Source organism: Clupea harengus, chromosome 4 (assembly GCF_900700415.2).
Source record: "Clupea harengus chromosome 4, Ch_v2.0.2, whole genome shotgun sequence".
NCBI classification, from domain to species: domain Eukaryota; kingdom Metazoa; phylum Chordata; class Actinopteri; order Clupeiformes; family Clupeidae; genus Clupea; species Clupea harengus.
Window position 1 is genome coordinate 26711944 of NC_045155.1, and position 26190 is coordinate 26738133.

Consider the following 26190-nt stretch of genomic DNA (forward strand, 5'->3'; position numbering starts at 1 on the left):
AACGTACGCCCATGTCCGCACCGAAAATTCAGAAATAGATCTGGCTTCCATTTTTTTAATCATTTTCCGCGAGTTGTGCGTGGCCCTTTTTACATAGAGTCTGGTAATAAATCTATGACATGTAATGAACATTATTTATTTTGCTGTGAATAATGAAGGAAGCAATACATCTGATTATTTCCCAAACCCTCAAGAGCTGTTGCCATGGAGATTTAACGTTACTTTCTGTTTGAAGATAAGGTAGCAGCTAGTGTTGAAGAATGGATGACTTTAAATTGGACGACTTTAAATTAATATATGAAATTGAACATTAACACCTATACGGATAAAATAAATAAACAAGGATAGCAAAACAGATTGATAAGCATAGAATGAGAACGGCAGAAACACAGGCAGGACGTTAGATGACGAGACAGATCATAGTGACACAGGCTGTTTTTTTCCGTCATATGAAGGCTGAGACATTCATAACATTTTATTCAGTCTTACTGATGGTCCTTTTGTAATGCCAACATGTGCACTTCGTTGTGGATAAGTAAAGCCTATTCTGCTACATTTTTGTAGTCCTGGTAGTCTTTTGTTTGGCATATTGGTGAGGTTATTAAGAGGACCATTTCTCAATCGTTTTGTTCTTGATGAATTAATGTTTGTTTATTAATCAGTTATTTTTCAACAAATAATTCAATTATAATTACAAAGAGGACAATTCGCAACTGTATATACCAACTTTCACTTGTTTTCGGCAATTTCATTGCAAAAAACACCTACAAATAAAAACTTTCATCGCAACTTTTTGGAAAAGCTCCTGCGAAATCAGGAATTTTAGGCCGCAAATATCTCAAAACATTTTCTTCCAGAAGGCCAAAAAGATAAACTGCAGTGACAAAAGCTGCACACTTTGGGGATAATTGTCATAAAAAGACATGCTCCGATGTTTAGTTCAATGTACAGTTAAAATAATTGACTGCTGTCATTAAAAGAAACACATGAACACCATGATTCCTTTAATCGTTTGTGTCGGTGGCCGCGCACCGCCCGCGCACCGCCCCCCCCCCCAAAGCTGTAAACCTAGGGGAAACACTGGAGGTGTAAGTGTAACTATAATTCTGAAACTGGAGGTATAACTCATTGAACATGATTTGGGACTCAGAGGACATAGAAGTCTGGTCTTGGAGACGCAAGTGAATTACTAGCATCTTAGCGACGCAAGTGAATTACTGGCATATTAGCAATGCTAGTGAAGTCATTCTGCTCATTGTTTCGCGGGGTGAGTACAGAGTGAGCTTCAAGGCATGGCATATTTTTCAAATGTGGCCCAGCGTCTGCTGGCTCCGGTTCTAGCATTCTGACCCACTCACCCCAGCCTGCGGAAGTGCTCGGAGATGCTGGGCGAGGCCAGTGGGTTTGGGATGTGATCGGCGATGTAGAACTCGATCATGGAGGGGATGAGGTACTGATGGGCCAGCAGCTGGAGCTTCCGGATGCGACAGCGCTCTGCCATCTGCAGGGTGACCTCCTGAGGGTAGGGGCAATACCTGCACAGACCAGCAGGGTCAAAGATACACAACAACAATACTTACACACAGACCAAGCAACATTAAAGACACACTACAGCAATACTTGCAAACCCCCCCCACCACCACCACGATAATCAACTACAGGTACAGGGTGCTAGGTCTGATACCGGAACTAAAGAAAGGTAAACCATTGACTGTAGAAACATATATTATTATTATTAATATATTTATGAGCCTGTCAATGGCGAAAACAGGCAGTTTTTACTTTAATGCAGATGCTTGCCTCATAGGATTCCATTGTGTAGCTATAGTTTTGCAGTGGCTGGTTTTAGCGTTCTAAATCAATACTGGACCAATTTCGAAGTGTCCCCAGTAAAAAAAATAGGACCCAAAAAATAAGGCCCAGGTTAAAAAATCCCAAAGGTTTTTTCCTTTTAGGTGTAATTTGAGTGCCACCTTCATGAGGTTTTGGATTGGTTTAAGATGTTTAATATGCAAGGATTGGATTGGTTTAAGATGTTTATGCATTACACATGCTAATGTTCCCCACCACATTTCTCCCATGGCTGTTCCCAGAAATACTGTAATACACATCTTGGTCTCTCTTTATCAGGGAGATCTGAGGTCAGGTAAGGTCAGGTCTTACCTGGCGGACCTCCAGCCATTGACGGTGGGGCCGTGGACCATCAACTCCTTGGAACTGCAGCCATCCTCATGGCCGGAGGAGCTGACCACTACAAACCCTATCTTGCGTGGCATCTTGCTCCCAAATGCTGGAATAAAGGCGGACATGCTTAGGGATGTGTGTGGTGTAAATGCTGGAATAAAGGCGGACATGTTTAGGGATGTGTGTGGTGTAAATGCTGGAATAAAGGCGGACATGTTTAGGGATGTGTGTGGTGTAAATGCTGGAATAAAGGCGGACATGTTTAGGGAAGTGTGTGGTGTAAATGCTGGATGTGCTCCTGTTACTGATGTGTGATGATTATGGCTGTGTGGGTCACGTTGCTGCCAATACAGTGACTGTAAATCAGCATCACACTGCGCTTTGCTGCTCTGATGCCATTACATCATACTTCACATTTCTTGAATACTAGAATGGCTCGAAAGCCACACGATAACAAATAATGGAAGCTGAAATTGAGTAGAGCAGGGGGCAGCTGATGGGTAAGAGAACACAACACACACTCAGTTAGGAAGAGCCACACACACACCAGTGACCCTCAGGATTAAGAGAACACAACACACACTCAGTTAGGAAGAGTCACACACACACCAGTGACCCTCAGGATTAAGAGAACACAACACACACTCAGTTAGGAAGAGTCACACACACACCAGTGACCCTCAGGATTAAGAGAACACAACACACACTCAGTTAGGAAGAGTCAGACACACACCAGTGACCCTCAGGGGTAAGAGAACACAACACACACTCAGTTAGGAAGAGCCAGACACACACCAGTGACCCTCAGGGGTAAGAGAACACAACACACACTCAGTTAGGTAGAGCCACACACACACCAGTGACCCTCAGATGCTGCTCTACTACACTTTACTAAAATTATGCATTGTACTTCCACCAATCACAACTGTCTCATAAAACTGACATACAGGTTTTATGAAATTGTCATCTGATGAATGCAACGTGTATATAGTGGGCCCTAGTGATTGTGTGAGTGAGTGAGTGAGTGCTGGAACAGCCTGTGGCAAAACCCAGTGGGTATTACTTCCTTCTTTTGCCTTTCTTTCTCAAATGTACACAGCTAAACATGTCAGCAAGTCCATTTTGAGATCAAAATAAGCTTTGTATTTAATGCTTGCTTAAAAAAATAAGAGAAAATCTTCATCATTTAAAATGAGGAAACAAAGGTAACTAAACTGTCCACCTGTGTAAATTGGCCAAATAGTAATATATGTATCAGTAGGTGCAGAAGTATGTTGGTGAACTGGGCAGCTCAGACTGGTGACATGGTGGCGTACACATGGGTTTACAGTTAGAGCCTAATCCGTCTGCCTCTTGAGATGAGCTGACTAGGCTAACTGTTGCTGTCATTTAGGCGTTATCTTTTAGCGGAAGCTTCGTATTTCACAAGTTCTCGTTTACCTAACACGTTTTCGAACCTGCATGTATCTATCTATCTATCCATGCAATTTGTTTTCTTAGACTTAGCCGGCTATGTTCTGTTGATTTACTCATTGGTTGACAAGCTAGCCTTTTGGTGCAGAGAACCGGATAAAGAAGCCGTTATTAGTTTGCAATTTCACTAAACCTTATTGATTACAGTAATTCTACATGACAGGTGCTCGTCAGGATGCAATTAGAGCAAACATCAGAGACGTGAATAACTTCTATCGCTAAGTGAGAAATATTTACCCCGTCACAGAGTCCCCTTGTCAGTTCCATCTCATCTCCATAACCACCGTTTGACAACTAAAACATTGGCACGCATGTCTTGTTTAGAGTCGCAGTGGTTTGTGGGAAATGTAGTTACCACTGTGCTGTTGACAGCTATCCAGTTTAGATTATTGTCCTACCTGGACCTGGGTCTCTCTAAAAGAAGAACTATAAATTATTTTTTACTTTTCAAAAGAAAGACAAACGAGACATTGAGTAACAATTAACATTTATGGGTTTCAATCGACTATTGTTACATAGTTCTTCCGGTTGGTCGTGTGTTGTGTTTCCTTCCGGGTAAATTCCCAACAGCATGGATGGACAAGATGATTGTGTTTGGGCAGAGATCGAAAAAGCTGAAAACGAAAACCGACGTGAATTGGTTCTTCAGGGTACGAACACTGATGAAAGGATCCAGTCAAACAGGGGTCTAAACTCAAAGCTTTACTCGCTTACGCTGTTGAATTACCTGGAAATCAGCCAGTGTCCGAGTTTGACTGAGATCCATGAGAACATCGGCAACCTGATCCATCTCACAAGCTTGATACTTTGCAGAAATAAGATTCTATCTGTTCCTAAATCCATTGGGAAGTTGAAGTCTCTGAAGGTTCTGGATGTGTCAGTGAACGAGTTGCAGGAAATACCTGAAGAGGTATCACTGTTGAGCGAACTGAAAACCCTCAACCTCAGCTGCAACAGTATCACATCGTTGCCAAAGGGACTGAGTCAGTGCGTCAAGCTCTCCAACATCAACGTGTCAAGGAATGGGCTCACGGCGTTACCTGGCGACCTGTTCTCTGAGCGGCTGGAACTGCTCAGCACCATCATCGCATCAGAGAATGCGATCGACGAGTTGAGCACAGACGTCAGCAATCTGTCTGCACTTAAGGTATGCCTTTGTTGCGATCTCCAATCCAATGCCTTCTTTTCCTAGATGTGGAGACTGTAGGATTAAGATTATTGAATGTTTGAACCCTAAAATGGAGTATTCTGGGTGTAGTGACCATATTAACCTGTTCCTGGGGATTGGTTTCACCCTGAGATGTTAGGCCCTTATCATAGGGTTTAATTATTGCAGAAAAGGTAGCCGTACACGCCCTACATTTGTTCGGATGATCACACTTATAGCACTGAATGCTCCTGTGTGTTCGGATGATCACACGTATAGCACTGTGTGCTTCTGTGTGTTCGGATGATCACAAGTATAACATTGAATCCTTCTGTGTGTACGTTACATACGGAGGAAAGCTTTGTTCTACTATACAATATGTAGGACCTGTGACACATCACTGCCTGACATTTTAAGACCCTTGTCTGTCGGGCTTGTAGGTAGGAGGAGTCAAACTGCATGGACATAGTCTGGTTCTAGTCTGAGTCTAGTTCTTGTCTGGCTGTATTTCTACTCTTAGTCCAGTTCTATCAGGGATAAAGTTACTTGCCTTAATACAGATGAAAAATCGTTTAATGAAAGGATGAAACCTGTAAGTATCTGTAAGCTTTTTTTGTTTAGTGAAACAAGGCTAGAAGCCTTGTCTTCTGCTGGCTCAGTCCAATCCTATGATCATATCCTGTCACCCACAGGTTCTGGACCTGTCCAGCAACAAGCTGACCGAGCTGCCGTTTGAGCTGGGAGACTGCTCCAAACTGAAGGAGATCAACTTCAAAGGCAACAAGCTGAAAGACAAGCGCCTGGAGAAGATGGTGAACGGCTGCCAGGCCAAATCCGTGCTGGACTACCTGCGCGCGGGAGGCCGGGGTAAGGGCAAAGGCAAGGCCCAGGGCGGTGCGGAGGAGAAGGGGGACGCCGCCGCAGGGGGTGCTCCCAACACCCCCAAAAAGAAGGGCGGGCGGAACAAGAAGCACCGGAACCAGGATGAGGACATGGATGAGCTGGACAGGCTGGTTCTGAAGGTTCTGCACGTGTCCGATAACCCCGTCACGGTGAAGGTAGCGGCGGAGGTGAAGGATGTACGGCCGTACATCGTGGGCTGCGTGGTCAGGGGCATGAACTTGCTTCGTGGCAACGCTCTGAAACGCTTCCTCATGGCGCAGGTTGGACCTTTTCCAAATCACAGAATACACTCGCAGTCACTACTGCAGAATACACTCGCAGGCACAATCACAGAATACTCTCGCAGGCACTACTGCAGAAATCATTCCAACACACATGGCTGTAGTAACACAGTACTGATGATGGTGCCCACCCACAGGCACTTTCAGTCACATCAGAGTTCATTACATTGAACAATATCAAAGCTATTAGTACTTCACCTAATACCAGTGCTCATTGCCCAGCATTAGATTCTCTAGAGTGTCTTGTATACCACACATCAGTGTACTCAACACTACAAAACTATTTATTATGCCAAACACCAGTACTAACGTATCACAAATCCCACAACAACAAAGCCGTATACAGAATAATATAATTTAATTTGCAGTATGTACATGATCCAAGTATTGTTTTTTTTTTTTTGGTTTTTTTTTTAAATGTCTGGCTGCCAGTTTATATTATATATGTTTTTGTTTTTCTCCAGACCAAGCTTCATGATGAGATGTGCTCCAGACGCACGACTGCGACCATCGCTACCCATGACCTCAGCCTGCTTAAGGCCCCGCTGCTGTACGATGGGCGGACTCCAGACACTCTGCAGGTACGACCACTCCTCCAGCCTTACAGGAGTCTCTCAGAGACACACATCTCTAGAGACACTTGCAGAGCGCTTATCACCCCATCCTACCCCAGACCCCCCCATGTCAGACGCTAATCACCCCAGACCCCCCCATTTCAGACGCTAATCACCCCATCCTACCCCAGACCCCCCCATTTCAGACCCTAATCACCCCATCCTACTCCAGACCCAGACACTCTGCAGGTACGATCACTCCTCCAGCCTTACAGGAGTCTCTCAGAGACACACATCTCAGGAGACACTTGCAGAGCAATGTGGGTACGATTATACGGTTAGAACATCAGTGGTATTTGAAATTGATAAACGAATCCAAGCGCATCCTGAAGGCGAGGCTCAAAGAAGGGTTGGCTGAAAGTACAAGGATATGCTGACATCAGGGGTGGGTCTGGGAATATCCCGTGGGTATAGCATTCTTAGCATTTCTTTTTGATGGACCTCTAGTCCACAATTTCAACAAGATGTCTCCTCAGGGAGTGCCAAAGGTGTCTCCTCAGGTAGATGTCTCCTCGGGTAGATGTCTCCTCAGGTAGGGCCAAAGATGTCTCCTCAGGTAGATGTCTCCTCAGGTAGATGTCTCCTCAGGGAGTGCCAAAGGTGCATGTGTCTCTGCACACTATTGATTGTGGAGAGACATGACTCATGTATTTTTAATTGAGCTGATTTGGCCGGTTTGCAGCGACAGGGAGGAGTCTGGTTTCTAAAGAGCATGCTTAATTAGTGGCATAATTCCCATCGTTAATAATAAATAACTCGCTCGTCTCTCTTCCCTTTTTGTTTTGGCCTGGCGTTAGTTATTGTAGCGCTCGGCAACTGAACACCTGTCGCCGTGTCCGTGGTTGACGGGAAAGCTTTGTGTTGTTTTCACAGTGTGAGCTTCTCCCTGGCCTTGTCCTTCTCTCCCTCAGTAAATAGCGCTGTCATCACCTGAAGCCTCACACCCTTAATGATGCATTGTAAGGCTGGCTAAGTGGAGATTTGAATGATCTGCTGCAGAGCTGGACGTCTGACTGACTTACTGAAGAGGATAATTAGACTTATCAACAAACATCTGACCTCCACACGAAGTCCGCTCCAGTGGGCTGGTTAATTCAGTATCGAGTACGGAAAGATGTGTGTTAATGTGTTCCAAATGACCCCTATTTGGCTTGATTTTCTGTGTGTGTGGCTGTGACACGTGTGTGTGTGCGTGTGTGTGTGTGTTAGATTGTCCCTCTGGGTCGTAAGGAGATGAAGGCTGTGGACCTGCTGAGGCAGCTGCAACAGGAAGCTGAAGAACAGAGGAAACAGAAGAAACGGCAGAACGTGTCCGGACTGCACAAGTAAACACACACTAATGCGCACACACACACACACACACACACACACGCACATGCGCCTTCCATCTTGATTGCATTTTATTCTCTGTGGCTATATAGCCCTTAAACCCTCACGTGAAGTTTAACAATCAGCATTAATGTTACAATACCAGAGCTTGAAACATGATGAAGTGACGTCCTGCTAGAAAGCAAGGTTGTCTCTAATGTGTGATGGCCCTCTATTGGTGAAAAGTGGAAAATGCTAGTTATCACAAGAGGGCGCTGTAGCGCAACTTACAGCTGGAGTGATAATGATGATGATTATCGCTACTGTGTTTATTGTATCTCTTGCTTCTTCACAAGGTCAAACATACTTGCCACACAAAGGACAATCTTTATGATGTCGTTTTTGATCAAAATGCAAAACTGACCCTACAGAAACCTAAGTTACATGATTGTTTGCAGGCAGATTAACTAAACAATTACTTGGATTTGTTCTTACTATGTAATTATATTTAAAGCAACACTATGCAGCAATTTCCCACTTCTTTAGGTATGTTTTTATAAGAAACTTCCTTTAGTACCATCTTCAAATTAATTGTGATGGGTCTGTGGTTCGGGTCGGAACACACACACATGATGCTTCTTTAACTCTGTTGTGAAGCTGAAGTGGAAGGCTCTGTGCAAACAAAGCTGACTACAACGGACTTCAGCGGGGTTTTTTGATGGTCTGAATGAAGCTTATTTTCTGATCCTCAGGTATCTTCAGCTCCTGGATGGAAAGACACACTACCCCTGTCTAGTGGACGCTGAGGGCCACGTCATCTCGTTCCCCCCGATCACCAACAGCGACAAGACTAAGGTAGCCTGCTGCTAATGCTAATGCTAATGTTTAATAGGGAGGAAGTGGTTCAGATCAACATGTAGATAGAAAGATAGAAAATCCTTTATTATCATTGTATTTGCATACAACGAAATTTGGAGCGCTGCACCTGGTGGTGCGACGAGGGACGACATATAACACAACAACAACATATAACACAACAATAGTACAACTAGCTAAAAATAGTACAAAAAGCTAAAAAAAATATATGGTAAGAGTTCAATAAAGTGCGGTGGTATAGATTGCACTAACTTCCCTTAGGTGCTTTACAATAAATACAGTAACAAGGACATGTGTCCAGTGCAGAGGTTGTTTAAGCACAAGGCCCAATAAAGATAAACAGATGATTATCCACTGTTAGCCACGCTGCGGTTCTGCAGGCTGTATATAACGCTCAGGGTTCATGTGGGTTAATTTCCTGTCATTCAAGGTCAGGCGGATATACGAGTGATATACATGTTGTTAAAGGATGTTGCAGAACAGGTTTATGGTGTATGGGATGAACATTGACAGAACCTTTTGATCATTCAGCCTGCATCCGGAAAACAATAAATAGTTTGGTGTTCAGCTGTCTCTCTCTTTTTAGTGAAGACTGCTGACAGTGTCCAGATTTAATGCTCTGCATGCATATTTATCTATTTCAACTTGGTCCGTGGATCTCCTGAGTTGTATTTATATCCTGAGGAACTCTGTGGTAATTGTTAGTCACAATACATAGTTTTACATGTGAATGTATGTGGTACTACCAGTGAGGATATTGTCTGTGCTATATGAAGGCATTAACAGGATGCAACAATCTGACACTTTTTAAAGGCAGGTTTTGATAGGCCTGATTTGATACTGAAGCATGTGCAGTTGATATTTCCAGGCATGTTGACTGTCTGACATTGGCTGGTTGTTGTTGTTGTTGTTGTTGACTGTCTCTGACATTGGATGGTGGTTGTTGTTGTTGTTGTCTCCCCGTCAGATAAAGAAGAGCACGCGGGAGCTGTTCCTGGAGGTGACCAGCTCCACCAGCCTGCAGACCTGTAAGGACGTGATGGACGCTCTCATTATAGTGAGTCTCGCGCAGTTTCACTCCGACTATGTTGCATTTGAAGCCACATAAAAATCTCTCTCCCACCTCCAATCCATAGGCTACAGCATATTTCTAACTAGAAATGCATAACACACAAAGTCTGCAGCTCTAGAAACCGATTGTAAATTAAATAACCCACACTTATACCCACGTTTAGCCAATAAAACGGCCCTCCCTGATGTCTTCCGTCTCCACCAAAGCATTTAGTTTCCTTCCAATTGTGTTGCATGTGAAGCCAGACAAATGTCTAGCTTCAAACCACAGGCTACAAAATGCTGTATGTCACAGTAGAATAACGTACAATGCATTACAAACACACACACACACACAAACACAAGCTTCTCCATCAGAAACCATCTGTAAAGGAAATGTAACAACAAATAAAGAAAAGCGTTAAAATAAGCTCACGTTTAGCCCATAAAATGCCCCTGACCCTGATTATATATGGGTAATGCCATTAATGAATGCCATGCCAGTAATGCCAGGGCCGTGGGTTTAGTTAGCATGGATGGTTGCTACTGGTTATGGTAGCTGCTTTGGATAGAATTCCGTATCATAAAACTGTGCCAGATCTTTACACCTGACGGAGTCCTCCTGTGTTGGGGCTCTTGGCTGCTAGCGTGGCTATGACATCAGGGAGGCGTTGGGGCGCTTGGCTGCTAGCGTGGCTATGACGGGCCATCACATCAGGGAGGCGTTGTTCTCTGGCCCTAAGGGGATAGTCGCGCTTCAGCGCTCACGTCCAACCCAGTCCTGCCGTCCCGCATGGCCATTCTTTAGAACAGAGAGTGTGTGTGTAGCATCTGTTCACTTGAGGTGTGTGTGTGTCTGTCTGTGTGTGTGTGTGTGTGTGTGTGTGTCTGTCTGTCTGTCTGTCTGTGTGGGCGTGTGTCACGATCTTTTGACGGGAGAGGCGTGCTGAGCATCACTGTCCCGTGCCTGTGGAAGAAGTGGCGTCATTGCCCGGCGGCCACGGCGTGTGTCTGTGTGTGTGTGTGTGTGTGTGTGTGTGTGTGTGTGTGTGTGTGTGTGTGTGTGTGTGTGTGTGTCATTGCCCGGCGGCCACTGCGTGTGTGTCAGTGTGTGTGTGTGTGTGTGTCATTGCTGCGGCGTGTGTGTATGTCATTGCTGCGGCGTGTGTGTGTGTCAGTGTGTGTGTTTCATTGCCCGGCGGCCGCAGCATGTGTGTCAGTGTTGGGTGTCATGGCGGCGGCTCTCCGCCACACAATGCCTCTGCAATCCTAGAGGACGGCCGTCTGTGTCCCTGCAGCCTCACTCACTGACTCCTCACAGCTGCCATGGCCAGCCCTCAAAAGAAAAACAGACATGTCGGTGTCGGGTTTCGGCCCGCCACGCACTGTCTAGATTGACGATCACTTTCAGTCCAGCCTTACATATTAATTAGGCCGTATGACAACCATGCGTATCCTGTGTCATCCAAATCAATTTCGTCCCGCGCTCAAAGGCTGCATCTCTTGGGCACACGTCTGAACAGAGATGGGCATGGCTCACTGAGACAAGAAGATTGGCCAGTTCATACTGACCATGATCATGGCATAAAAGGACAGAGCCGTGCATCGCCAGGGTAAATGTACATGCAGAGTCGCATGCCGTGCATCGCCAGGGTAAATGTACATGCAGAGTCGCATGTTCAAGTTTATTATTAAATTAGTCTTTTAATGTCAGATGCACAGAACAACACAGTAAGACTGGGCACTGAAATTCCTGTGACAAGACACCGCACAACAACATAACAGTACTCTGAACATATACTAAACATATAATAAACATATAATAAGCCCTGTACTAACGTAGAAAACTATAAATATGCTAAATATACTAAATAGACAATACAATATACTAAACATATAGTGCAAACAGTAGTTCCTACCCTTTTCAGCACAAGAAGTTGTGAAATGAAAGGCACCTGCGATTTAATATTTACGATGATCGTTAAGTCAGGAGGGAGACCCACTTTTTGTGAGTGGAAAACTTTTGGGTGCACCGCGTGACTGGGGAATGTAAACCTGGGGGTTTGGTTTGCACGTCCGCGGTGAGATTTCCTGAGTGCCGGTGACAAAGGCGCTGGCCGGCCCATATTCTCACTTCCTCAGGAGCAGCTCGGGTGCCCTCTGAATATTTTACCATCAGATAGCAAGGCCTCGCTCTCAGCCAAAAGACCCCTTTTTGAGAAGCCATTGATTGTTTTCTGAAGGACCTGGAGTGCAAGCACATGTGTGTGTGGTTCAAAAAGGTACTTAATGGAGAGAGTTTGTAAAGGATATGTGCATTTCATATAAAACAGCACAGTTAAATACCATAGAGAATAGACCCGCGAATGCACTATATTAAACAGCACAGTTAAATACCATAGAGAGTAGACCCGAGAATGCACCATATTAAACAGCACACTTAAATACCATAGAGAGTAGACCATAGAATGCCACATATTGAACAGCACAGTTAAATACCATAGAGAGTAGACCCTAGAATGCAACAGGAAGTAATTTAATGCCAGACGAATGGGAATGACACTGAAGAGAATTTCCCCTTTGGTTTTATAGTGAAGATTAGAGTTGGCAGCAGGTCAAGCTGGGTTCACACCCTTATCTCGTAGTTCCTTCTTCAGAGTCCTTTTTAGGAAGCTCAGTCTGTGAGCGCACTGATTAAGAGGCAGCACTGATATGTGATATTATATCTGGGACCATGTATGAAACCTGAAAACCATAGATATCATAGACAAAAGCACTGGACATGGTTTTAGTGAAAGTTAAACGTCATTCCAATTGAGGTCATGGGTCCACGGACAGACCAAAAGGTTCTTTTTATCTGCTTTTGCACCGTGTGTCCTGGTTCACTCTGTACCTCAGCTGAACGTTGCAGTTTTGTGTTGTTCCTCTGTTATGAATCCTGCTCTGACGGAGCTGTTAAGATCTGTTTGCACACGTGAATGTTGCCATTCTAGGCAGTTGCTTGAGCTGCATATACAAAGGTCAAGGTCACCAAAGAATTAAGTGTCCTGAGGTCCCAATAGATTTCATGTGGATCAGCAAGTTTGTTTTCTTTCCCCATAGAAAATGGCAGAGCTGAATAAATTCACCTTCGACCACAAAGAGGCGGATGGTTCCGACGGCGAAGCGGAGGCAGAACCAGTCCCAGCAGAGGGTGACGGGCCAACAGGTCCAGAGCTGACGCTGATGCAAGTCCGGGTTGTTGACATGGAAGGGAATCTAAAAGTGGTGTACCCCTCAAAAACGGACCTCACGGCAGAATCCTGCAACCTCAAGGTTGTTCGATAGTTTAGAGCCTGGAAGTTCACTGCATGAAGCAAACAGGAAAGCAGCTTAAAGTTTTCCGAGGGAAACTGTAACTTGCGTTTACTTTTAACACTGCCAAATATTTGCATACAGGTTTTGCAGGGTTCTTTATCAAACCTGTTACTTAACCTGAATTTAATATTTCAGAGCACTTACTTGCAAGAAAGAAAAACGGATAACCCTTAATCAGTTCCTTAACATTTTGTTATTTTGTTCTTTATTTTGGGTATAACTTATGACTTTTGCCTTTTGTTTCTGTACGGTGAATCAAACAAATGTCTCCAGTATGGTCCTGCAATTGTATGTAGTATGGCACCCTCATTTGCAGTGAACTTACAGATGTGTCAAATAGTAATGTATTGCATACCAGTGACTTAACAGTTCATACTTAATAAACTATTGACATACAAGTTCAGTACGGATGGCTTGATTGCTAACCTGGGTGTTTTTTTCAGTGTGTTAATTGAAATGTGAACTGCACCTCTCATCTAACCCCCCCTCCCCCCTCCAAGTTAGAGCACACTGGCTTTGCCTCCTATCTCCCAAGATGCATGCCAAATAGGTAACTTGCATTACCGTCATTGCCTCTGCGATCCTGTTCATCAATAGGTGTCCTTGCACAACTAGTGGCCAAAAAGGACGTCCTCAGGCATGTCGGAGTGTCTGTTATAACCCTGTGGGTGTGTGAGTGTTTGGGGGGGTGAGTGTGAGTAAAGATGTATTTCCGCTCGCATCGCCGCTCCTCTCTCGCTGGAGCGCTGGCCTCACATGATCAGCGTGGGGACTCACAGGTTAGGCAGAACGCACAAGGGTTTTCTGTTACAGATCATATATCTGCCAGGGCTGTGGGGACGAGAAGAGGAGGTGTCTAAAAAGCAACCTGCACAGGGGGTATAAAAGATTAGCAAAAGAGACCGAGGACCTTGACAACATGGGCCTGCAGAAGGGAGAGGCAGACACATTCCGTCTGGAGACACTGCACAGAAAGGACTGCAACAGCAGAGCTGTTAATGTGGTAGACCAATATGCACTCTGGAGAAGGTAAATAATAATTACATCCAAAACAACAACAACAACGAAAGCTGGAGTAGTATTGATTGGGAATGGTCGGAGAGAGGAGCAAGAGTGGTGATGTAGCAAGCAGAGTGCAGGAAGGATCAGGATTCGGATCAGAACCGACCCTGGCCTGGTGCGCGTCTGCGCCGGATCGAGGCCGGATCCAATCCAGAAACGGTTTCCTTCAGGGAGGGAAGGTGTCCAAGTGGAGAGGGGTCAGCACAGAGGTGAAAGGTCAAAGGTTATTGATCCAGCGTTTGGGTCGACTGAAGACCTCCAGCGCCTCGGCCCCATGCCTCGGGTCAACACCCCGGCTCGGCGGCCCGTTCGGGCCAACGCCTCGAGGTGTCACTGCTTACACCCCAGAGAACCCCAGGAGAACCAGACCCGTGCTGAGGATCAAACCCACAGAAGGGCAAGGAGACGGGGGAACTACCGGCAGCGCCCTCCCACCCATTTATGGGTCAAAGATTACGCCACGGGCGTTGGACCAGCCAGCTCCTCGCTTCTCCGCTGATCCTGTGAGGTCTAAGGGGTCCCAGAGTCGGATAAAGACACGGGTGCCGCCTGCAGCCACTCCGAGGCCCGGCAGGAAGCTTTTTAGGAGACAGGAAGTGGGAGGTCAGAGGGCAGGTGTTGTTCTCGCGTGCAGCAGTGTGTCTGTTCTGAACGTGGGCCGCCGCGCGGAGAGTGCAAACCCTCGCGGGGTGACTGGATACGGGAATCGGAAATCAAACGCTGGCCCTCTCCCTGTGGCTGGCAGCTCACGGCCGCTGGCATCGCCCGACGGGCACACGCGGCCGCAGGGTAACCCAAGAGGCAGCGCTGGTCTGTCAGTGACGGGCCAGATTAAATCAGCACCAGGCCTCTATTCCCATGACTCTGCCATCGAGAGTGACTCGCAGAGCTCAGAGTCCAGCAAGAGCAGGGAGGAAGAGGAGGAGGAGGAGTACTACACGGACCAGAGGATTGGGGAGTGGGTCATCAGGGTCAACGCCAGCCTCTTCTCCCCCTCAGAAAGTGAGATCAGCTGTGTGAGCCGATTGGAGGAAGAGGATGTCGATACGATAAAGATCATCTACGAACAAGACTAATGATGCTTTTATTTGATGTCTTTTAAATGCACAGTTCCATTTTATGGTGTTTTTTATTAACAGCAACTGGTATTTTTCATGTGGTGACATGATCCATGGGAAGGTCATGTGACCTCACCTGCTTGCCTTTCACAAGATGTTTTGCATCATACGTAATATAGTTTTGGTCATGTATATTTTGTAAATAAGCATCATACATAATATAGTTTTGGTCATGTATATTTTGTAAATAAGCTTTCCAAATACAGTATGTTGTTTGAAATTCAAGAAGACACATGGGTGAGTGAAGTAGACCTCATGGACACTTTGTTAGTTTATTATATCTAATAATGATATGATAAAATGATGATACAAATTAAGAAAATAAAGACATTTGAATCATTTGGCTTAGATTTCTTATAATGGTCGTATATAAAACATATATACTCCACTGGCAATATTAACATTTGATATGATTTACATTAATAAACTGAATCTGTCCATGGATTTTAAAAACGTTCCGCTTTTCCAGATCAGATGAGCAATTGTGTACATCAACTTTAAACTGTTGTCATGGTACAGCAGTTGGAGCCAACCCTCTATAACATGCACCGACCTGCAGTACAACATCTGATTCATAAACACAGTCATGAGCTACTCATTCACATAATATGCCTTATATGTACTTATACATGTGCAGTTTGAAATGAAATACATTTATTACAAGTAATTATTTAAAAACAAGTAGTACAAAAAAATAATAGTGGCATGTTGGTTCAAGTTCATTTTTGATAGCGACCTTCCTGGTTGTATTAGAAACATGCAGGGTCTCATACAGTTTTCTCAGTGCACCTCCACATCGACCACACTTGACCAACGAGGGCGTCGGCGTCAGCGTCCGTGGACGTAGTACCCCGTCACGTAGCCCAGGATGTAGACCGACACCAGAGCTGCCAGGGCTCCGGCGATTCTGATGTAGATGCCCAAGTTCCCCGTGCACAGACGGTTATAGAACCTGAGGGGCAAAACTGGGCATTAGTACCACAGCACACTGAGGGTTATAGAACCTGAAGAGCAGATGGGGTATTAGTACCACAGTACACAGAGGGTTATAGAACTCAAAGAACTAATGGGGTATTATAACCACCGCAGGGTTATAGAACCCAAAGAACAAATGGGGTATTAGTGCCATGGTAGACAGAGGGTTATAGAACCCAAAGAACAAATGGGGTATTAGTACCACAGCACAGACTTGCATTATTTTGTGATGCTTGTGATCATTTCATTCTATGACCACAAAAGCTGTGACGAGGTCCATTAGCATTAGCATCCACATGACTATTGAGAGCTGTGAGCAACCCTGTCTGCATGTGTGTGCTACACACATACACGCACACACATACACACACACACCAACTCACTTCCCCCTGAGTAGAACCTAGAACAGACATCCCCTCTTTTAGCTCTCCCCCTTCGACAGATGACCCTTTTGTCATCATGTCATTATCCTGCCCTTGAGCCTAACACTTGGCTATATTTGCAAACAGACAGCTCTCTTTCCTATCCCAAACATAAGTACGTATGACAACCTTAGACTCACTGGTTTAATGAATAATTCTAAGGTGTGTGTCAATGTGTGTGTGTCGGTGCAGATGAATTTCACTGTGTAGGCATCCTATTTCCATTAGTCTATTTCCACCCTGATGCCTCCATCCACCATTAAGGACGTGGGGCTTCATGCCTTGGGCTCTGTAAAGCACCTTGAGACAATGGCAGTTGTTTAAAATGAATAACATTGAATTGAACATAGATAAGATTTGCCCTCAGCCAGACATTAGTCCTACCCAGAGACAGTCTGAGACTCACTACTTCGATGACCAACTCCACTAGTGTGTGTGTGTGTGTGTGTGTGTCGTGGAGGTGAATGGTCTCTGAGACTCACTACTCCGATGACCAACTCCACTAGTGTGTGTGTGTGTGTGTGTGTGTGTGTGTGTGTGTTGTGGAGGTGAATGGTCTCTGAGACTCACTACTTCGATGACCAACTCCACTAGTGTGTGTGTGTGTGTGTCGTGGAGGTAAATGGTCTGAAACTCACTACTCTGATGACCAACTCCACTAGTGTGTGTGTGTGTGTGTCGTTGAGGTGAATGGTCTCTGAGACACAGTACTCTGATGACCAACTCCACTAGTGTGTGTGTCGTGGAGGTGAATGGCAATAGTGTTCAGCGGCTTAACTCAAATCCTCCAGCTCGCCAAGTTTGCCCTCGTTTGTTAGCCTAAGATTAGGTAAAAAAAAACCTTCTCTCAGTGAAACTCACTGACCCCTTCTGGCCTGGGCCCTGACCTGTGACCTAGGGTTAGCTTTGATGATTAAATGTGTTTGCTTTGGAGGTGAAGGTACCCACTACACACTGCTTCACAGAGTGACTAATGATAATGGGGCTAAAGTTAAACTATTCAAAGCTGTGTTCCTCAGCACACAGTCAATGAGCATGGTAAACTAAACTAAAGGTTAGACGCTTTTCAAGATTGTTTTGGCAATAGTGTAAATGTTGCTTGGCCATGTTGCTTGGCCGTGTGTTTGTGTGTGTGTGTCTGTGTGTGTGTCTGTGAGAGAGCGAGCGAGAGAGAGAGAGAGAGAGAGACAGAGAAAGAGAGAGATCATTTGTATGTATCAGACAGAATAACTATGTTTGTTAAAGGAGCTTTGTGAGCTTACTTGATTAAGCTGGACTGGGACTGTGCCGTGCTGAGGTTAACATCCTCATTCCACCTGCTGTAGGAAACGTTAGGATCTTCAGCCTCCATGACCGCCACTCATCAGTCTGCTTGGTCTGGATCGAAAAGAACAACATGCAGAGGGGTTAGATACAAATAGAAACAGACACATTCTGTGGCCTTCAACGAGACATGTGAAGGCTAACGGAACACTGTTTTCCTCTTGCTCTTGCCCACTCAATCGCACACACATAAATCCTCTCTGACCGAAGTCCAACTTTGTCAAGTAGCTATGGTGAGGTCATAGTTGCTAAACTTCATCAGTTAGGTTAACACTTAAACAGTTGAATTTCATTCAAACCATTTGCCAAATATACCAGTTCACAACCATTGAAAAGTCAGCACTTAAAGCTGTGACTGAACTAAAAGCACTGATGACATATGATGTAAAAGTGAATGCCTTCCTATGTTCTGCATATTTCGTTTATTTAGATTAACAATGAATGTGTCTAGACACATGTAAATATACTATACTCACGATATTTGATACGCTTGCGTAGCCTACAGGCTATGTGAGCTTCAGTCTGGTGTTGCTGTTATATATCCGTGTCCCTCAGCAGCCGGGTGAAAAAGTTAACTCGTTCATTTCAAGCGCCTGCTTTCTCTGTCCCCGTAGTAGGCTATTTATGCCGCTTATTACTACTGCTCCAGCTAGATAAACCTCTGACCAAATTCCAAAGTGTTGCGCAGTCTCCGATTAGAGCTGATAGCGCACCTCAGTTGTTCTGCCTCTTCATGGCGGTGAAGGGCCAACGAACTGGCTGTTATTCCGTGATTGTCAAATGTTAGCTCATGACCAAGCATACAGGAGACAATACGCGTAGTTGGATGATGGGCAGATTGTTTTATTGGGTTGTCTTGTATATGCGTGGCAAGTTCCGATGTGTGTCGGGGTGTGTCTGACAGCATGTCATGTCAAACACTAAATAATGGCCTAGCCGATTGATGTAAAACCTTTTAATTTCACATAAAAGTCCTGTTAGAATGTTCAAGTAATAACAGGAAAAGCCAACACCGTATATTACTTAATTCTGGCTTGAGCCTAGACAATCATATCAGGAGTATTAATATAATTTCTCATCATTAGAATTATGAGCATCTTTATCTTACTATTTTAAATGCTTGTAACTTAAAGATCTTTCACTTCGTGAAAGGGTGTTGGTATTTCAGCCAATCAAATTACACCCCTCTATTCTGTGTTCCTGAAGCACCGCGCAAACGCTGAACGGAAAGCTTCGCGGACTGGACATTTAATGGAAGATTATTTCTCACCCTGCTCTAGGCCTACCCTACTACATAAAGCTCAGTTTCAGAATAATCCATACCGCTGTTTTCATCAAAGACCAACAGGCGGCGCTCGCGCCAAAAAGAAGAGGGAGGTTGGTCGCTCTTCTCTTACGTCATTCATAAGCGTCACCAGGATTTGTAAACATGTTGGACTGAGTCCGAAAATGACCGCGTATTGGAAGTATTTGTCAAGATTTCATTAACTTGTGTACTGCATTGCATTATGCTAGAAGACGTTTGTAAGGATAATTAATTCAAGTGTTTTAAAATATGTGCTTTTCCAGGTCGGAGCAAATGTTTGCTTCCTTTAAAACGTGATGTGAAGTAAGCTATTAGCCCCACTTGGTTCCGCGAACGTTACTTCACATTAACGTTATTTAACAAGCCTGATAGCTAACGTTAAATCTCATATTGACGTATTTTCTCCCTGGTTGTTCCAAAGGTATTGCCAATCGTTAGCCTTTTCCAGTCTGCTATCAGTATAAAATACCTCATGTTGCAGTCAGTTAGGTAACGTTAGATCGAATTCACAGGTTATAAGAACATCAGTCTATTAAGCAGTTTCATTGACTAAAGGATGACTACGCTAACGCGACAGGATCTTAATTTTGGCCAAGGTAAGATGCCGCTGTTTAAATAGTCTTTCAAGCTATGTCGTTTTTGTTTACGATACCACTGATGGTTTTATCTGTGTGTGTTGATTGCTTTTGCAGTGGTGGCAGATATATTATGCGAGTTTCTGGAGGTTGCTATTCATCTCATCCTGTACGTCCGAGAGGTGTATCCGTCGGGAATCTTTCAGAAGAAGAAGAAATACAACGTCCCCGTTCAGGTTCAGAATATTTTTGTTTGTTTCTATGCGCATCAATTAACAACGCTTTCCAGATCAGAAGTTTTTTGTGATCTTAAAAAATCACTCCATATATAGCGCTACATGAAACGATTTTAACCTCTCCATCGTTTTAGTGTGCATGGAAAAACTTTTTCTAAACCCCTTTCTTTTTGGTATTCTGTTCCAATTAACCAGATGTCATGCCACCCTGAACTAAACCAGTATATCCAGGACACTCTTCACTGTGTGAAACCCCTAATTGAGAAGGTAAGACCGAGGAACACATCAGTTCCTCAGACAGTACGTTGGAATGCAGAATGAATGATCCAACATACTTGTTATTTTCAAGTAAATTGTATGTTGATTTCCCTTAGTGAACACACCATAACACTCTTGTAAAGGCAAAGATGTTTGCATGTATTACTAATGTAAAGGCCTCTGTGCATCCCCAGTGGAGTCCAGAGCCTGAACCCAGCCTGAACACCAGGTTTGGTGCTGTTGAAAGACATTCCCCTAAGACACCAGCCATCAGATTAGCGACCTAGCGATGGTTAGAAGCTGTGTTTCAGCTGTTTCATAGCAACGGAGACGGACTCCAAAACCACCACTGATTAATTCATCAGTGATTGGTCATCATATGGTCGTGATATCAGCATACAGTTTCTCAGACAGGACAGGCTTATGTGTGACTACCCCTTGAGGTTTTTTGTTCTCTGTCCTGTAGAATGAAGCAGAGAAGGTAGTCATTGTCATCATGGACAAAGAGCGCCATCCAGTGGAGAGATTTGTGTTTGAGATCTCACAGCCTCCTTTACTCTCCATTAGGTAAGTGTGCAACAAAAACACGAAATGTGTCTGACTACAATACACCTACTTCATTCACACATTTTTAAATGTAATTTATGTAATAAAACCCATCTATTATTACCCAAGTATCTATTATATGTAGGGATGGGTATCGTTTGGTTTTTATCCGATACCGGTACATAACCGATACTTTTAAAACGATACCGGTGCCTAAACGGTGCCGGAACCGATACTTTTATAAAAAATAAAAAATTTAAGACGACATTTAAGAAAGGCTTTATTGCCAAATATATGAACTGTTTAAAGTAGATTATATATAAATAAATACAAAACACTTTTTAACTTAAAACTTAAATAATATATGAACTGTTAACAAAAGTTTAGACTATACTTAAATAAATACAAATAAATACAAAACACACACACACACTCTGTACACACACTACAGCTTCAAAACTTCAGCAATTCTTTTGTTCAATACATTTTTTTTCTTCAAATTGAACAATATATTAACTGTTTAAAGTATATTATAAATATAAATACATACAAAACACTTGGCTTCAAACTACAGCTTCAAACTTTTTAACTTCAAACTATAAACATTATATTAACTGTAAACAACAGTTTATAGTATACTTAAATAAATAAATATAAATAAATACAAAAAACAGCTTCAAACTTATTTTGCAAAAATATGAGCATATTTGCCTTTGGAGTCAAAAATGTATTATTTTGTTTGCATTTATTTCATGAAATTTCACCATTTTATGATTTGTTTATACCTATCTTTTCTATCTTGTTTATAGTTAATCTTGTTACTTGAACACACTGAGTACGAGAAAATGTGTACTGCCCCTTTAAGAGACTACCGTAGGCTAAGTGTAGCTGTCATCATATTTTTCAGTCTTCGGTTGCTGATCTGCCGTCGACTCTTGCCTTCTCTCCCCTCTTTTCACGCAATTGTTTTGTTGCATTTGCTGCACGTCGCGATGTTTCAATATTTTTGTGCGAAATACAGCCACACTTTTGACCGTTTACCTTTCGGTATTTTCTCTGTTAAAAGGTTGATGGCTAGTTCTGTTTGTGCTTGCTCTGTGAAATGCTGCCTGCTCTTCACCGTCATAAGACTGTAGCTATGAAAACACCAATGAGCGTGAGTGACACAGGACAAAGTTTACATTGGGAGCTGGGGCAGTTTTACATGTGCCCCGCGGAATCTGCCTAGCAACCGTTTTCAATTGGCTCAAGCACCGAAATGAAGCACCGAAATCTGCGTTGCATTTCGGTCCGGGTAGGTACCGGTTGTATTGGAACCGGTTCCATATTGGTACCGGTTCTCGGTACCCAACCCTAATTATATGCCATCATCACAGGGTTGTGTTTATCTTGTCTTAGTGTATGCATGTAGCTCTGAACCTCACCTATGTAAATCTATCAATATCCAACCTGCTTGCCAATAACATTGCCTGTAATAATCTGTGTGTGTGTGTGTGTGTGTGTGTGTGTGTGTGTGTGTGTGTGTGTGTGTGTGTGTGTGTGTGTAGCTCAGAGACTCTGCTGTCACATGTGGAGCAGCTTCTGCGGGCCGTGATACTGAAGATCAGTGTGTGTGATGCTGTTTTGGACAACAACCCGCCAGGTACCACACAGTCTTTGTCTCTGATACTGGCTGTACTGCAGTGCTACGCTAAGCTATTATACCACACAGCCTTTGTCTCTGATACTGAATCTACTGCAGTGCTACGCTATTATACCACACAGCCTTTGTCTCTGATACTGACTGTACTGCAGTGCTAAGCTATTATACACCAGTCTAGACTGTGTGTGAGAACATCAGAAGTGTTACGTTTAGATATAGACTCTCAAATAGTATCATTCACGGATAAGAGCAGGTATGAGTAACTACTACAGCATTAAGTGCAGGTTTGAGTAACTACTACAGCATTAAGTGCAGGTATGAGTAGGTACTACAGCATTAAGTGCAGGTATGAGTAACTACTACAACATTAAATGCAGGTATGAGTAACTACTACAGCATTAAGTGCAGGTATAAGTAACTACTACAGCATTAAGTGTATGTACAGTGATGAACAGTGGAGTGAAACATGTAAAAAATGATTGAATATGTAGAATATATGAAATATGCCATGTGGTGTCGTGGACAGTGTTTATAGAGTTAGGAGTACAAATATGCATATATGATATGCATGTTAATTAGGTCATCTGTAATGATACTAATGTGGAAATGAATGAAGAGGATGGCATTTGAATGGCTATGTAACTGTAATGAATGAAGAGGATGGCATTTTTAATTTTCAATACTTAATTTCTGATTTGTTTAATGTGTTTTGTTTATTTATTTTGTCTGTTTTGTTTTGTTATGGTTTGTTTATTTATTGTTCTTCTGTATTATGTAGCCTCAATCAGGGCATTGCTGCAAAAGAGCCCTGTGCTCAGTCAATTCTCCCTGAAAAAATAATAATGATGATGATGATGATTTGAATGGCTATATAACTGTAATGAATGAAGAGGGTGGCATTGTAACTGTAATGACAATGTGATTCTTCTGCAGGATGTACTTTCACTGTGCTGGTCCACACGAGGGAGGCTGCCACAAGAAATATGGAGAAAATACAAGTGATCAAGGTTTGCCCCAGGATCTACCAACATACTGTACATATTTATTATTAAACGCTATTATTAAGGGCACAAATCATATTTATTATTGAACACTATTATCAAGGGCACAAATCATATTATATATTTTTTTACTTAATCTAATGATTTTATGTCAAATGTTTTTTTTAATATAATGTTCTAGACAAATAAATGTTCAGATCCATTCCAGAATAAGATGTTGTACTGTATGTGTCAGATTGAGACGTGCATGTTGAGCGTGACCAGTGACTGTTTTCCAGGATTTTCCGAGAGTTTGTACGTGTCAGATTGAGGTGTGCGTGTTGAGCGTGACTAGTGGGTGTTTTCCAGGATTTTTCCGGGAGTTTGTGTGTGTCAGATTGAGGCGTGCGTGTTGAGCGTGACTAGTGATTATTTTCCAGGATTTTCCAAGAGTTTGTATGTGTCAGATTGAGCCATGCGTGTTGAGCGTTTCCTGTTGTCGTTTTCCAGGATTTTCTAAGAGTTTGTAGTATGTCAGATTGAGCCATGCGTGTTGAGCGTTTCCTGTTGTCGTTTTCCAGGATTTTCCAAGAGTTTGTATGTGTCAGATTGAGCCATGCGTGTTGAGCGTTTCCTGTTGTCGTTTTCCAGGATTTTCTAAGAGTTTGTAGTATGTCAGATTGAGCCATGCGTGTTGAGCGTTTCCTGTTGTCGTTCTCCAGGACTTCCCGTGGATGGTGGCTGATGAGCAGGAGGTGCACATGCAGGGCTCCAGACTGATCCCACTCAAGACCATGACCTCTGACCTCGTCAAAGTATGTATGTCTGACAACGGACAAACAACTTTAACCTGAATAATCATACTGATGAATACACATAAACAAACAACTTTATAATAATCATACTGATGAATACATATAAACATGACTGGTGGAGAGTTGATGAGTTTCACTGACTGTCACTGAGCTATTGGAAACACATAGAAACTTACGTATATACTCTAAAGTAATGTATTAAATAAAATAAATTAATGTTTATTAGTATATCTGTATACATCAACTATACAGTGGATGCATCTGAGCTATTGGAAACACATAGAAACTTACGTATATACTCTAAAGTAATGTAATAAATAAAATAAATTAATGTTTATTAGTATATCTATGTACATAAACTATACATCAACTATACATACTGTATACAGTGGATGATATCTGAGCTATTGGAAACACATAGAAACTTAGGTATATACTCTAAAGTAATGTAATAAATAAAATAAATGAATGTTTATTAGTATATCTGTATACATCAACTATACATCAACTATACAGTGGATGCATCTGAGCTATTGGAAACACATAGAAACTTACATATATACTCTAAATTAATGTAATGAATAAAATAAATTGTTGTTTATTAGTATATCTGTGTACATAAACTATACAACTATACATACTGTATACAGTGGATGCATCTGAGCTATTGGAAACACATAGAAACTTACATATATACTCTAAATTAATGTAATAAATAAAATAAATTATTGTTTATTAGTATATCTGTGTACATAAACTATACATACTGTATACAGTGGATGCATCTGAGCTATTATACATAAACTATACATCAACTATACATACTGTATACAGTGGATGTAGCCTCTGCCATCGGTGTGTGAATGGGTAGATGTGTGAGGCATTAACATGTAAAGCCCTTTGAGTACTCTATTAGTAGAAAAGCGCTATATAAATGCAGTCAATTTACATATATATACTCTAAATCAATGTTTATAAATACATCTGTGTTCATCAACTTTACATACTGTATACAGTGGATGCATCTGATCTATCTTTGCTCTCCAAAACAGATGCAGCTCTATGTGGAGGAAAGAGCACAGAAGACATCCTAGCTCAAGTAATGACGGAGAAGAGGAAGCATGTTCAACTGATGAATCTAAGAAGAGTGCTAAGCCTGGCTGTTTTCACCTTGAAGCTTAAATTTACCCTTTTGAAATCTCTTGGTCTTTTGAAATGCTGGATGCAAAGACACCGTGAAACTATTCTGTGTTCTGATGCGGACGAACTGGTTTTACCATGAACTGCCTTCTTAAGCTCTGAATCCTGATCACGCTATATCATTAAACCTGAAATTGTGTCTTTTTCTTTTCATATTTCTTTCTCTTATGTGTGTATGTGTGTGTATGCGTGTACATTGAATGTTGCAGATGTTTGTTTACAATTCAACAAGGACAAGGACGTGTCTTCACTGAAAGTTAATGTTATCGTGTTGTGCTCATTTGTGAAGAATTTATATCTGTTTATTGTGATGCTTTAAGAGATCATAAACATTTGTTTATTGAGAGTTGAGAATATTTGAAATAGAAAATTACGATATTTGACAGAGCGTTACATTAAAGTTGAAAATGTTTAATAAATTCAGACTAATTACTCAAATTTCAGTGTTTCACCTACATTCCTGTGTTTTAATAGATCAAATTATCAATTAAGTAAAATAGACTGACTTGAATTATGTGTCGCATGGAATAGAAAACAGA

The 26190-nt window shown here is 42.7% G+C and overlaps 3 protein-coding genes across 5 annotated transcripts in view; 2 read left to right on the forward strand and 1 right to left on the reverse strand.

Moving 5' to 3' along the window:
* The window catches only part of cep104 (centrosomal protein 104), a 55733-nt gene extending 51745 nt beyond the window's left edge, over positions 1 to 3988 (reverse strand). Inside the window, exons 1-3 of the mRNA XM_031566875.2 lie at positions 3895 to 3988; positions 2164 to 2290; positions 1359 to 1535 (exon numbers count right to left, since the gene is read on the reverse strand). Coding sequence (XP_031422735.1) covers positions 1359 to 1535; positions 2164 to 2276 — 290 coding nt within the window. The 5' untranslated portion in view covers positions 2277 to 2290; positions 3895 to 3988. The remainder of the gene's footprint in view (positions 1 to 1358; positions 1536 to 2163; positions 2291 to 3894) is intronic.
* Positions 3989 to 4194: 206 nt separating this feature from the next.
* lrrc47 (leucine rich repeat containing 47) lies at positions 4195 to 13618 on the forward strand. Its single transcript, XM_012819133.3, has 7 exons — positions 4195 to 4804; positions 5497 to 5967; positions 6453 to 6569; positions 7812 to 7927; positions 8663 to 8765; positions 9754 to 9843; positions 12939 to 13618. Exons 1-7 carry the CDS (start codon positions 4229 to 4231, stop codon positions 13161 to 13163), a joined length of 1698 nt encoding a protein of 565 aa, XP_012674587.2. The 5' UTR covers positions 4195 to 4228; the 3' UTR covers positions 13164 to 13618.
* A 5852-nt stretch (positions 13619 to 19470) lies between these two features.
* Positions 19471 to 26089, forward strand: mad2l2 (mitotic arrest deficient 2 like 2). 3 transcript variants are annotated; one of them, XM_012819134.2, is made up of 9 exons: positions 19471 to 19559; positions 19912 to 19995; positions 20092 to 20210; positions 20406 to 20477; positions 20935 to 21035; positions 22562 to 22656; positions 23590 to 23663; positions 24359 to 24451; positions 25504 to 26089. In XM_012819134.2, exons 2-9 carry the CDS (start codon positions 19956 to 19958, stop codon positions 25543 to 25545), a joined length of 636 nt encoding a protein of 211 aa, XP_012674588.1. In that variant the 5' UTR covers positions 19471 to 19559; positions 19912 to 19955; the 3' UTR covers positions 25546 to 26089. The 3 variants fall into 3 exon arrangements, with proteins under 3 accessions (XP_012674588.1, XP_031422738.1, XP_012674589.1); XM_031566878.1 differs by having other exon boundaries at positions 19487 to 19820; XM_012819135.3 differs by having other exon boundaries at positions 19488 to 19617.
* Positions 26090 to 26190: the final 101 nt, after the last annotated feature.

Bases quoted from the DNA above. Each gene is read 5' to 3' on its own strand.
- mad2l2 (XM_012819134.2), top strand. From the start codon at position 19,956: ATGACTACGCTAACGCGACAGGATCTTAATTTTGGCCAAG. The intron at 19,996-20,091 runs GTAAGATGCCGC...TTGCTTTTGCAG, and splicing joins GGATCTTAATTTTGGCCAAG to TGGTGGCAGATATATTATGC. The intron at 20,478-20,934 runs GTAAGACCGAGG...TCTGTCCTGTAG, and splicing joins TGAAACCCCTAATTGAGAAG to AATGAAGCAGAGAAGGTAGT.
- lrrc47 (XM_012819133.3), top strand. From the start codon at position 4,229: ATGGATGGACAAGATGATTGTGTTTGGGCAGAGATCGAAAAAGCTGAA. The intron at 4,805-5,496 runs GTATGCCTTTGT...TGTCACCCACAG, and splicing joins GCAATCTGTCTGCACTTAAG to GTTCTGGACCTGTCCAGCAA. The intron at 5,968-6,452 runs GTTGGACCTTTT...GTTTTTCTCCAG, and splicing joins AACGCTTCCTCATGGCGCAG to ACCAAGCTTCATGATGAGAT.